This window comes from Rattus rattus, chromosome 6, assembly GCF_011064425.1.
Source record: "Rattus rattus isolate New Zealand chromosome 6, Rrattus_CSIRO_v1, whole genome shotgun sequence".
Classification (NCBI taxonomy): domain Eukaryota; kingdom Metazoa; phylum Chordata; class Mammalia; order Rodentia; family Muridae; genus Rattus; species Rattus rattus.
Genome location: NC_046159.1, coordinates 26,697,249 through 26,711,436, shown reverse-complemented (window position 1 = coordinate 26,711,436; position 14,188 = coordinate 26,697,249). Strand labels below are relative to the sequence as shown.

At 40.3% G+C, this 14,188-nt stretch overlaps 1 protein-coding gene across 4 annotated transcripts in view; it reads right to left on the bottom strand.

The window, feature by feature from the left end:
- Nucleotides 1-13,255, bottom strand: part of Wnk1 (WNK lysine deficient protein kinase 1) — a 124,411-nt gene extending 111,156 nt beyond the window's left edge. For 2 of the 4 annotated variants that reach the window (XM_032905781.1, XM_032905780.1), the window contains exon 1: nucleotides 11,481-13,255. In XM_032905781.1, the coding sequence (XP_032761672.1) occupies nucleotides 11,481-12,239 (759 nt within the window). In that variant the 5' untranslated portion in view covers nucleotides 12,240-13,255. The remainder of the gene's footprint in view (nucleotides 1-11,480) is intronic. The other 2 variants (XM_032905783.1, XM_032905784.1) reach the window with 1 other exon arrangement.
- Nucleotides 13,256-14,188: the final 933 nt, after the last annotated feature.

Genomic DNA, 14,188 nt, shown 5'->3' with positions numbered 1-14,188 from the left:
TAAATATTTCCATTTGTAGACCAAACAAATCTCTAAGAACTTAAAAATAATACATACCTGGATAAGAACTCAACTGTAAATTTAGTTTCATGACCAAAATTTTAGTTATAAAAATTTTAGTTATAAAATTGGTACTTACCAAGTGCTAGGATTGCAGCCAAGTACCATACCAGCTGGGCAAGCACTCTACAAATTATATACCCAGCCAGGAAAGTGATTTTTCTAATAAATCAAGAAAAATAAAAACACGTATATTGCTACTTTATTCACTAAAGCAAAGAACTGGAATCAGCCTAGTTGTTCATCAGTAGATGATGGAAGTTTGATATATACAACATTTGTATGGAGTACTGGTTAGCACTAATGTAATCACAAAACTTGTAAGAAAATGGACTTACAATATATATTTAAGTAAGGTCCTACATTCTCCAAAAAACCTGCTCATTTTCCCTCGTATGTAGAATCTAGCCAATAATATATGTGTACATGTAAACAAATGTACATTTGAGCACAGTATAACATATAGAAGAGAGGCCAAGAAAAGGTAAATATTAGGAAATGAAGGAGAATTGAATGCAGGTGATGAATACAATTAAGCTAATTGTTTTTCCAGTTCTAGCTGTCAGAAAATTTTCATTTTTGGTGTGTATAAGTGCATAAATATATATTGTATAGTCAAAGTGTAAAAGCCAAGGTGAAGCACTACAACTTCAAAAAGGCTGTCCTAAATGTACAGGAGTTTTACTGAGATATATATAGACTTTAGATCTGGTTAATTTTGATGTGAGGTGATTTTTTTATTTGTAAGTTTTTATTTGTTTGTTTGTTTGTTTGGTTGGTTGGTTGGTTAGTTGGTTTTTTTTAAGATAGGGTTTCTTTATGTAACTCTGGCTGTCCTAGAACTCCCAACTGTACTAGACCAGGCTGGTCTCAAACTCAGAGATCCACCTGCCTTTGCCTTCTGGGTGTTGGATTAAAGACCTGCCTCACTACTGCCCACGGTGTTTTTATAATAAAGTTATTTTACAATTTTTCCAGATACTTGCAGCCATTAGTAACTTCCACTTGTCTTTCTTGCCAACAACTACCATACTCAAAGAATACAAGAAGAAATATTTCTGATAAAGACATGCTGCAAAATGACTAGAGAAACACTTAAAAGAACAGATTCCAATTTTTATAATAATCAGATGATCAAAGCACTACAAATTAAAAAGAAAAATGTTAAATGCAATATTTCTCTATTCAGCAACAGCAAAAGAACTGTCATTTATGGGGTTGGGGATTTAGCTCAGGGGTAGAGCGCTTGCCTAGCAAGCGCAAGGCCCGGGGTTCAGTCCCCAGCTCCGAAAAAAAAAAAAAAGAAAAAAAAAAAAAAAAAAAAGAACTGTCATTTATAAAGAATGGTAGTGAAAAAAACCAGAAAAGGTGCTACAATATTTTTAAAAGGAAGTAGTAAATTTACTAAAATGTCAACTTTTTTATAGCATTTTAACGGGGTCAGTTTGTAACAGACAATAGAAATAGAACATTAAGCTAACCAAACTTAAAATTTAAATTTACAAATGTTTACGTAAATAAAAAATCCAATAAAAGAAAAAAATATAAAAAATTACAAATGTTTAAAATGTAAGTGAAATCAACATAAATGAGCTCAATAACAATATATATTTAACCAATAAGCCAAATATTATTTCAACCTGTAATGCTAATTGAAAACTATTAGTTTTAGGGGTTGGGGATTTAGCTCAGTGGTAGAGCCCTTGCCTAGCAAGCCCAAGGCCCTGGGTTTGGGCCCCAGTTCCAAAAAAAAGAAAAAAAAAAAAAAAAAAAAAGAAAACTATTAGTTTTAACTTTCTGGTCCTAAACTTGCCAAATTCAATCTGTACTTAAAATACATATCAATTTGAATGCAAATTTTTCAGAAATATTAGACCCATATTTAAACCTCATACAATTTACAACTGATCATCTTTATTTTAAGCATATTTTTAAAGTTTTGTGGTCATTTCCAGATGACATAGAACCAAGTAGCCAATGCCCTTAAGAATGCCAGTATGTCCAAGTTTTATTGTGACTACAGTATCTCACCTATGACTCTCCATTTTTGAAAAAGACACACTGTCATGATAGGAAAGAGTATAAAAAAATTACTATCACAAATGGATGTAAGAAGAGTAGGCTCACGGACTGACTAACAAAATAACAGCTGCATTGAACAAGAAAAAGACACATCCAACTTCATTCTCTGCTTTTCCTCTTGCAGGGATCCTGACCCTACCTGCTCCCAGTCAATACTCTAGAACAAGAGACCATCCCAAGAACCCTCCTCTTTTTTTCCTGGGATGATGCCTATAGAACTTGATCCTGGAATGAGGCCTCATGGTGAGACCGCCCAGTAAGCCCATGATAGTGCCCAATCAGACAGGGATGACTTAGCCAGACAGGTAAGAACAGAAGGGGCCTTTATCAGTTTTGTTTCTATTTCATAGGAGATTGCAGTGCTGCGCCTGACCTGAATGTTCTTTAAAGGCCTAGGGGATATACAGCCAAACCTAGAAGCATGAAAAGATTCAAGTAATACAAACCCAAAACACTAAAGGTCATGAAATTTACTCATGCCTAATCTTTAAAACACTAAAACCAGTTCTAACAAAATTAACAATTCCACTACCTAGTACAGAGACTATCATTAATAAGGATGCTGAGGAAACTGAGGCCAGGCATTATGCACCCATAATTCTAGCACCAAGGGCAAAGCAGAAAATTAGGAATTCAAGGTCAGCTTGAGCTACATAAGGAGCTACTGTTTTAAAAACAAAACAAGCATTAATGACAAAATCTTTCTACTTTGAAGGCAAAACTTCAGTTACATGAAGTTATTGCAAGTAGACACATCCTGTTTCCACAAAATAATCTCACAATGACTGTCAGAATTATGTCTCTCTTTAAACACTTAAGCCTGACAGAAGTAGTATTTTCTAACTAATATCTGTAATATCTAAAAATGTATAAGCACATTTGTTGTATGTATATATTGCCCAAAATGCCATTGAAAGTGGCAATATGTTTCAGGAAGAAGTATAACATGTGTAACAAATTTCAGTAAAGTCAAACTGATTTCTTCCAGAAAGCATTTTCTATTAGAAAGAACAAGAACTGAGATAAAAGATCTCACTATGTACCCTTGGCTAGCATGGAATTCAGAGATCCACCTGTCTCTACCTCCCTAGTGCTGGGATTATAGGCAGTGCCAGTAAGCCCTGAGCATGTCAGTGATCTTAAACAAGTGGTTAGGGGTTGGGGATTTAGCTCAGTAGTAGAGCGCTTGCCTAGGAAGCACAAGGCCCTGGGTTCGGTCCCCAGCTCCGAAAAAAAAAGAACAAAAAAAAAAAAAAAAAAAAAAACCAACAACAAGTGGTTAAACCTAAATTTGTTTCCTCAAATATAAAAGTCAAAAACTATACTATCTGCCCTGTAGTGTAACTGTGACAAATAAATTATACAGTGGTGTTAGGTAAACAAGTAACTGTCAATTTTTAATAACCTTTCCCCAGTAATTATAAAGAATTCACTTTGCAAGCACTCTTAAAGCCTAAAGTACTACATATGTATAGCAGTTTTAAACTTTTGTCTAAAATTTAAAAAAAAAAAAAACAAGAATACACTAGAAACAATAATTCAAAAGTTTCTGTATAACAGAATTTATTTAAAATCTTGCTGTCTTGGGCAAGTCACATGGCTCAGTGGTAAAAGTACCTGCCAACCCCAAGTCCCATGCCTGGACCCACAATGAAAGAAAAGAGCTGTCCTGAAAGCTGCCCTCTGACACAGATGACAAAGCACACATCTCCTATACATTTGTGAAGGTCAGGGGACAACTTTCCGGATTCCATCTTCTCCTTCCACTATGTGAGCCCCTGAAATCAAACTCAGGTCAACAGACTCGGTGGCAAGCAGCATGACCTGCTGAGCCATCTCACAAACCCTCAATACTTCAACCTATTTATTTTTATTATTTTACATTATATACATATAACATATATGTATATATGTGTGTGTTATTTATATATATATATATATATATATCTTTGTGAGGAATGTTCAAAGATAACATCAAAATGACAACATAAAATGACACTGCATAATCACACCTAATATTTATTTAGGGACCAAGTTTGAGCTACAAGTTTGAGCAGAGTCTCACTCTGTAGACCAGGCTGAACTATTTTTTTTAAAGATTTACTTATTTTGTATAAAAACACATGGCTGTCTTCAGACACACCAGAAGAGGGCATCAGATCCCATTACAGATGGTTGTGAGCCACCATGTGGCTGCTGGGAAATGAACTCAGGACCTCTGGAAGAGCAATCAGAGCTCTAAACCGCTGAGCCATCTCTCCAGCCCCAGGCTGAACTATTAACTCACAGCAATCTCCCTGCCTCAGCCTCTCAAGGGCTGGGAATTACAGGTATTTAGCCACTACACCTGGCTAAAGCAGCTTTTCTTTATCCTGGCTGTACAAGGACAATAATTAACATAGCATTTGCCCAAGGCAATGAGAATCACATAGCAAAACAATAAATGCAGGTAACCTAGGATTTTTTGGTTTTGTTTTGTTCTGTTTTGGGTTTTTTTGTTTGTTTGTTTTTTGAGACAAGATTTTGACCAGGCAGACCTTGAACTCTGCCTGGAACATCTGGATTTAAAGACCTGTGACACCACTGCCCTGCTGGCAATCTAGTTTTTAATTTTATTCACTTGAAAATGTGGCCTCTTTAAACCAAAACTGAGATTATGCTAAGTCTCACCTCTTTCTTTCTTCCCTTTTTTTCCTTTTGATTTTTCAAGACAGGGTTCCTCTGTGTACAAGGCTGTCCTGGAACACACTCTGTCTCGAACTCGGAGATACATCTGCCTCTGCTGGGGCTAAGGTGTGTACTGCCACCACCTAGTACAACAACATCTATTTCTAAAAGACCAGATATCTACCATGGTTAAAAACCATCTATTAAAATTCAAGTTACTGAAAATATATTAGTATAAAGAATAATAAGGTTAAATATGGTGGCATACACCTTTAATCCCAACACAGAGGTTGGTGGATCCACGTGAGTTCCAGGCCATCCTGGTCTACAAAGGGTTCAAGACAAAATCCAGGGTGGTGGGCACAGAAGATGTTCTCAAAAAACAAAAAAAAAAAAAAAAAAAAAAAAAAAAAAAAAAACAAAACAAAACAAAAACCAAAAACCTAACATATCAAAAAATCTCTAAACTGTAGTGATTAATATTTCAAGTATTTTCAGAAATTATTTTATTTGTTCTGCTATGGTTTTATCTAAAACATTGATTCTCAACCTTTCTAACGCTACAACTCTTTAATGGAGTTTCTCTTGTGGTAACCCCCAACCATAAAATTATTTCCATTGCTACTTCATAACTAATTTTGCTATTGTTATGAGTTATAATATAAATATAAATTTGAGAACCGCTGATCTAAAAAAATTTAAAGCTACCAGAAATAACAACAGGATAAATTCTTAATACTACCAGTAATGGTTGAATATCAAGTACCAAAGGATAAATTAGGGTAAATTTCACATGACCAAGATCTTGCAGCACTTGAATTTTTAATGTGAACAGATGAAATCAGTCACCAGGTATCATTATATTCTCACTTGTCTTTTATACAATAAAATCTTTCCAAGTTCTTAGACTAGAAATTAACATCATTAATTTGGGTCAAAAAAAAAAAAGGTAAGGGAAAAAATAACAAATTTAAATTCCTGAGACTGTGAAAAAGAACAATTTTTAAAAGTCAACTAAATCCAATTCTCAACAGTTATTTTCAACAGCATTAAATATGTATTTTAGAATTTGTTTTGTTTAGAACAGTGTATCTGTAATTCTGTAGCCAGGCTAATCCTACACTTGTATTAGACCTTACTATTTCAGCCTCCTAAAAACTGCATTGCTTGAATTCAAATCCAGGCTCTACTAAATATTGCTACTAGAAGTACAGGTTTGCACCACCAAGTAAACATACATCTTAAATCCAATCTTTCCTAGCCAAAATCATATTTTTTCTAATTGTTTCTGAGTTTGAGACCAGCCTAGGCTACACAGTGAGTACTAGGTCAGCCTGGAGTACAAAGTAAGCCCTTATCTCAAAATTAAAAACCAAAACAATCAAATGGGAAGACTCAGTTCAATAGGTTAACTTTAAAGCTGGCAAAGGAATAAATTATGGTTTGAGTCACAGGACCAAATCCCATTTCTGCAGCACTGCTAATCTTGAAACATTAATATCCTGTACTTCGAAGCTAGGCATGGTTGCACACCTTTAATCCCAGCACTTGAGCAGAGAGGCAGGTAGATTTCTGAGTTCAAGCCAGGTCTACAGATCAACTTACAGGGCAGCAAGGGCTACACAGAGAATCCTATCTCAAAAAGGAAAAACCAAACCAGACCAAACAAAAAAATCATGTACTTAGGAACTCAAACCATAACTTGGTAAAAGACAGTTTAAGATACAGGCACTAAATGGGCTGAAGTGTAAACAAAAATTCTTTTACTTCTTTTTAGGTAGAGCTGAAAAATACAGCATCAAAGAAACTATTTAGAGACAACCTATGAGAAAAAAGTCAGAAATAAGTAAATTACTAGGTCTGTTTGTTTTCTTAAAGCAAATTATACTGTTTCCTAATGAGCATGCTCCAACTAACTATCCTCCATAAGAGTAAACTGTACAGAACACCCTGGGAACATTTTTCCAGCAACACAGTCGACCAAATTAAAGTGATTTTGACTAACAGGTCCTGATAAAAGAACTCTTTTAGGAGTTCTCAGTTTATTACTTAAGATCGTGGTATCAAAATATTACCTTTTTATTACTGAGAACAGATTCTTGCTTTGATAAATAGCTACACATATTGTGACTCTAAAAATAACCTAACATTAGGAAGTTTGATTTGTACATTCATCCTCCAAAGTCTAGATCCCCATATGAAGTGATAAAAATTAAACATTTATTAGAGGACTTTAGAAATCTGACAGCCAATTCTACATAAAACTAGTATTACTTCATTTGAAATTACTAATTAGCTATCTACTGGGACTACAACTATAGTTTGGGTTTTTATTTGGCTTTTTGTTGTTGTTGGTTTTGGTTGGTTGGTTTTTTTTTTTTTTGGTTTCTCTGTGTAGTCCTGGATTTCCTGGAAACTCACTATGTAGACCAACTGGCTTCAAATTCAAAGGATCAGCCTGCATCTCCTCCCAAATGCTGGAACTAAAGGTGTGCGCCATGAGCACGCGCCTTTCTTAAAAAAAAAAATAAATCTTTATTCTTCAGAAAGTTAACATATATACAGTCAAATATATCCACCTTTCTCCCCTTCAAGTCCCTTTAATGTCCCCCAACACATATTCCTCAATTCTTTGACTCTTTAAAAATAGCCTCCTGGGGGTTGGGGATTTAGCTCAGTGGTAGAGCACTTGCCTAACAAACACAAGGCCCTGGGTTCGGTCCCCAGCTCGGAAAAAAAAAAAAAAGAAAAAAAAAAAAAAAAAAATAGCCTCCTAATTCCAATTTGTTGTTGCATAGGTTTGGGACTGCATAAGAAACCTACCAGTAGGGAACATCATGATAAAGATAATGAATCTCCTTCTCAGAGAAGCTACCAACTGCCAAAAACTCCTTAGGATGCGATAGGCCCTGAAAAGAATATCTATACCAGAAATTTGGCTGGCAAGTTTATGTTGATAACCACAGCTGTTTCCTGTACCTTTTGTAATACTGAGAATTGAACCCAGAACTTGGGGATATTAAACAAATATTCTAACACTGAACTAAAATACTCTACCACTAAACTACATCCCCAGCTCTCTTCTCTTTCTGAGTTACAGTCTCACTGAGTTGTCCAGGCTGATCTAAAACTTACTCTGGAGCCTAGACAGGCCTTGAGCCTGTGATCTTACTGTTTCAGCCTCCTGGAATAGCTAAAATTATAGGCCTCTGCTACCAGGCCTCACTTGTAATTGCCTTTAATATCTTCCAAATTACTGAATCATAACCATTTTAATGTTTGTTCTTTTCTAACATAAGATAAATTATGTAATGCCCTACATATTTCAGGTCCTTATTTAACAAACAAGTAGGTGGGAGAGAGACCCTGATTTCATCAGATTTTGCAACTTTCACAAGTTGGCTCTCTCTTTCCACAATGTAGGTGCTAGAGATTGAACTATTGGACATCAGGCTTAGTGACAGGGGTCCTTACCTAATGAGCCATTTCCCAAGGCCCTTCTAGTTTTAATACACTAAAAATTTTAAAACCAGGAATGGTAGTACATACCTAAAATCTCACTGCTAGGATATAAAAGCAGGAGTTCCTGGACTGTAAAAGCATATAAAGGGATATAAAAGCAGGCTATCCTGGGCAAATCAAACTTTTAACTCAATGGAACACAGTACTCATCCAGACTTGGTTCAATCCCTAGTAAAATGGGAGTGGAGAAAATGTGCATTCAATGTCAAGGGGTATTTTTTTCCTCTCCAAAGCTTTACTTATCTTTAGGTTTGACCTTTAATTTGGACCCAAATATACTTTGATCAAAAACAAAATGATACAAAACAAAACCCAAAAATACTGCCTGACTACTGTCATTAGGTGATCTTATACTAGGAGTCACATTTGTTTATTTTTAAAATGGAAGAGGACTTTTTTTAAGTCAAAAGAAAAATTTTTCAGAAGCTTGGTTAAAGGCCATGAAAAGTTATAAAACTCATGGCTTCATTCTATAAGCTAAGATTCATTTCATTCTGCTTCCAAATGGTGACTTTGATTAAATATAATAGTCAATGTAAGATTTTTTTCATTAGTGTGATCACGCCCACATCTACATAAAGAACTAAGTCCAAAGCCAGGTGGTGGTGGCTCACACCTTTCATCCCAGCATTAGGAAGACAGAGGCTGGTGAATTCAGGGCCAGCCTCATCTACAGAGCTAGTTTCAGGACAGCCAGGACTGTTTACACAGAGAAAACCGGTTTCAAAAAAACCAGAGAGAGAGAGGGGGGGGGGGGAGGGAATGAGAACACAGTCCAAAAACTTAATACATTCTGAGAAAAACTGAGGAACTTTAAAGTTATTATTGTGAATTATTAGTTCTAGGACAGTAAATTATCAGTCCGTGAAAACAAGCATAGTACATTCTGAAAAGTCCTCTTAAAAATGGAATATTTGACTGCTACAGATATAGTTCTATGTTATAGCACTTGCCATAGTACAAAAGATCCTCAGTTCAATCCTCAGAACAAACAAAACAACAAAAAAAGTAATAATAAAAATAAAAAGAGCACTCATTTATAAATGAAATATAATTAAAGAATTGAATTCCTGGATAGTAATAGATCCTTGGTACGAAAAAGTCTTCCTGTAAATCAGTTACATCTAAATTATTGAGTATGACTGACCGGTAGTAGTAGAGGCATATTTTGACAAGTTTACCAAAGAAAGAAACAAACAACCAAACAAAGAAGGTAAGTTAGTTTGCCTAGTATGGCTAAGGCAGAAGAATCAAGGGTTCAAGGCCAGCTTGGAGTACACAATGAGCTCCAGTACAGCCTTCACTATACAGAGTTTAAAAAAAAAAAAAAGTCACATCTCTAAAAACAAAATAAATAAACTTACTAAAAGTAATTTAGTCACATTTCCAACTCTAATCCACTATTAAATTAACAAGGCATCATTTTACTTCATATTGTGCTTAGAAGTTCCATTTTAAATGTTGAGCTCAAGGAAGTATGTTACTGAAGAACTTTCCAGTTTCAAGTTTGCTTCCACATGCTATGTTAACTTTCTTTCACATTTTAAAAATAAAAACAAAATAAACACGCAATTTCTAATAAAGGAAATTTCAAGCATATAGGAAAGTAGAGGGGAAAGCTTAATTGACTACCTTGCACTGAATAATCATGTGCTAATAATTGTTGAAGCTGGGAAATTACTAGCTACATTCCCCTCGCCTTTATTAGATATTTAGAAGCAAATGCCTAACATTTCACATTTCATATGGCCTTGGGTCATCTGGAAACCAAGTTGTTTGTTTATTAGTTCTTAGGTAAATCAAGTTCTGAGATTACTTCAGTTACTTTCCAATCCTATTTCAGTTTGGTTCATTTTCTTGACAAGAAATGATGTAGCTGAAATTCTGCTTCCACCACTAAAGTTCATTTCTGGATTCAAACAAACCAATATTTACATAGATGCTTTATAATAACAACTGTTTGTTGCTATAATAAATCAAGCAAATAGTCCAAACTAATCTATTTAAGTCTAGAATATACCTGCACTTTATTTATAACCTGGAATTTTCCCTGAGATTTAAAAAAAAAACGAAAGCACTGTAATCCTTCAGACTTTCGGGAAGTTTCATTTAAAAATCTTTTATAGCCCTAGCATAGTGGCATGAGGTTTATAATTCTAGCATTCTGGAGGGCGAGGCTGAGGGATCAACAAGTTCAGGACAGTCTGGGCTATACTTTAGGACACTGTCACAATAATCTTTCCTAACAGTATTACAATAATGATGGTACTGTCACAACTTTCAAAGCACTTATACAATTCTGCATGGACTTTTACTACTCAGTATGGACTGAATAGGACCAAGAACAGACACTCGAAGTGTCAGATCACAGCTAGCCACATGGCTTAAGCACCTGTAGGTAGGTGCATACTGTACCCTCCTACTCTGAAAGCACTTACCCTTAAAGGGAAAGAAAAGAGAGTTTTGATGGTTTTGATGGTTTTAAGGCAGTGTCTTACTATGCAGTCCAGAATGGTCTTGAACTTGAAGTTCTCCTGCCTCAGTCTCTACAGTAGTAGGGATTTTCAGGCATGCCCTGTCACATCTAGAAAGCATTTCCGTCTTATTATCTACTAAATGTCTATGCTGCTATCAAGTACAGGGTCTTGTCTAACAAACCGATCTCAGAGATGGACACACATAAGGCAGTTCATTATTGCAGAGACTTAAATGAGACTGACGTGCACAGGAACAAAAAGATTTGATATTTACTTAACACAAAAAATGTTCCCAAAGGCTGAGGATATATATAGCTCAGTGGGAAAGCACTTGTCCAGGCCCCACTTGTTCAATCCCCAACACAAGGAGGGGAAACCCTTTTCCAATAATTCCATGTTTCCTGGCAGACATTAAACACACAAGTTTGTACTTAAATGACGTTTTACCCCCTGCCAGATAACAATCCCTCGACACCAATAGTTCCTATCGTTTTCCAAACACCTAACTACAGGCTCCACAATCTCCCAATTCCCACCTCTTCGGATGCTGGCCTCCCCCGCCCTCCTCTCAGAGTCACAGAATTACAAGTAAAGAGTGAACTCGACAAACTGGCTTAACCGAGTCAAATTTGGGATCCAAACAACAGAATAAGAAGGGAGGTGGGGCATTACCTGCAATTCACACCAGGCGACTTCCACAGTGGTTTCGGTGTCCAGACCTTTGTAGACCGTCTTAAAGGAGCCTCTGCCGATTTCGATGTCAAATTTGAGAAAGCGACCATCATTGGACATTCCCACTGCCTTGGTCTCCAGCTCTTCGATATCATCCTGTTGCTGGTTCCTTTCCTCCTGCGGCTCTTTGGCACTGGCACCACCGCTGCCACTTCCACTTCTGGACGGCGGCGGCTCCTCTTTGCTCCCCACGAGGCTGGGCTGGGACACCGGGCGGTCTTTGCTGGTACTGCTGGGGACGGTCGCGGTGGCCGAGCCTACAACGGCTTGTTCCCCAGGGGAGGCAGCAGCCGAGGGTTGCTGAGACACCTGGGAAGCAACGGTGGCCGTCAAAGTTTCCTCTCTGTGAGGCTCGGGTGGAGCACTCTGAGGCACCACTGCGGGTACACTAGGTTGAGGGATAGAGAGAGGGAGGCCCGGCAGCTCCAACGCGGTGGCATTGGAGTCGCAGATGACGCTTCGGCGGAAAAATCGGTGCTCCGTGGGGGTAGTGGTGGCGGCCGCCCCACGACTGTCCTTGTCCATAGTGTGCCGGCGGCGCCGGTATTCCTCTGTCCTGCCAATTCCCGAGTCGGCGACCGCGGCCCCCAGTTTCTCGCCCACGGAAGAATCGGAGCTTGAGCCATTCTTGGGGACTGGAGCCGGAGGCGAAAGGAAGCCAGGAGTGCCGCTCTGCTTCTCTGCGGTGCCGTCAGACATGGTTGGTCCGGTGGAGTGAAGAATGCGGGCTCGGATTTATGAATGAAAAGGGAAAAGGGTGGCCCGGAGAAGCCACCAAGAAGTGCTGGGCAGCGCTCCTACGGCGGGCTCGGAGCCACCGGACGACTCCCACTCAGCACTGACAAGGCGCCCCGAGGGCGACGCGGGACACTGAGTCCGGCTGCGGCGGCTGCTGGCACCGAGGCTGCTGCGGCTCACGGGGCGGGCTCGTCGGCGAGCGAGGAGGGAGCGGAGCCACGGGGGTTAGCGCCGCACAGTCCGCATCCATCCTGCAGCCAGCGGAGGCCGGTAGGGCTGTGGCAGCAGAAGCGCCGCAGTCATGAGGAGCAGGGCGCGGAATTGGCTCCCAGGCGAGCGGATGCGACGAAAGTGAAGACGGCTAAGCTCCCGCCGCAGCCGCCGCCGCCGCCCGCCGAGCACGGCGGGATAGGCCCTGAGGGCGGAGGCACAGCGCGCGAGGGACGAGCCCCGACGCCGGGCGGTGGCAGCCCGGGGCACAGGAGTGGGAGGGGCCGCGCAGGGGAAGGAGGGCCGCGGCCCGGGTTCCCGGTCTCTCGGCCGCCGCCTCAGGCAGCACGCGCCCCAGAGAGGGGACCAGTCTCAGAGGGCGCCCATCACTAGATGCTGAGGACGGAAGCCTCGAAGCCTCGAAGCCTGAGGAGCGGCCCCCCCCGTCCCCGAGGCCTCCCCGCCCGCCCCGGGCCTGGCGAACCTCTTCCCCTCTCTGGACGGCGCCGGGGGCAGAGGAGGGAGGGAACTGTGGGGAGGGGAGGGCCGCTCACCGCGGGGCCCGGGCTCCGCTACTTCTCTGACCAGGAGGAGAGGAGACCGAAAGAACTGGGAGGAGGGGGAAAGGGAAAGAAGAGAGCAGTCACCCCACTAGGAGCCTTCTGTCAGCGAAGAAGGGAGTACGGAATGGCCGAGCAGAAGAAGCGCGTCCGCCCGGGAAACTCTCCGCTTTAAATGGCGCCGATGTCTGAAGCCTCCACACAGCCCGCTTGGACCCCGCCCCCCGCCGCCCGGGGCGGCCCCGCCCACATCGCGCTCGGGGGCTCTCGCGCAGGCGTGCGGAGCTCGAGACACGATGGGATTTGTAGTTTCTGAGTGAAAACCGTGAAATGGGCCGGGGAGGAACGCGCCTACTACTTCCGTGATGCCCTGCGATTGCTCTAGCCTGGTGCCTCCTGGGAATTGTAGTTTCGTTTTTGAAAACCGCCCCTTCTGAAAGCCTGATGGGAGCGTCATCCTGGGTCGCTCAATTCCATTCCAAACTCAGTACTCTCTATCAAAATCATTATTTAAGAATCAGTTGCAAAAGAAGAGAAGAAAGGAGAGAAAAAAGAAAAGAGAGAATGAAAGACTTCCGTCATGCTTTACTTAGACAGCTCATAAAGCTGCCATGGATTGAAAAATGATCTGTTGTTCGTCTTTAATGGAGAGCCTCCTTAGTGTTGAGTGATTAGAGGTGTGGGAGTGAAGAAGAAGGTAAAGCTGGATAGAGCCTGAGTTCGAAGAGTTCCGGGAAACTTTGTGAAGAGTACACATAAGATCACTGTTGATTAGATGGGTTAGGGAAGACAAAATATATTCCATCCTTCTCTTCACAACAACTAAAGCCACATGCTCATCTCCAGTTTCCAAACAAGTACTTTGGCTGCAAAGATAGGCTGCCTACTAAATAAAACCCAGGATCAGAGCGGACCTCTTTGCTTTGCCAGAAACTTAACGGGAACCGGAGTTGTGGGGGGCGGGGAGAGGCGGGTGACAGGCACGGGAGGAGGTCGAGTTTGAAAGGAGTCTACATCTTTGATCTTTGATTACAAATTTGAGAGGACATAGTTGACTTTCGCCTCTATATTTGAGTAAAATTTATTTTCCTTTTGTTTTGTTATACTCCCTCTCGGTGGCTCAGTAAAGCATCCCCTTTC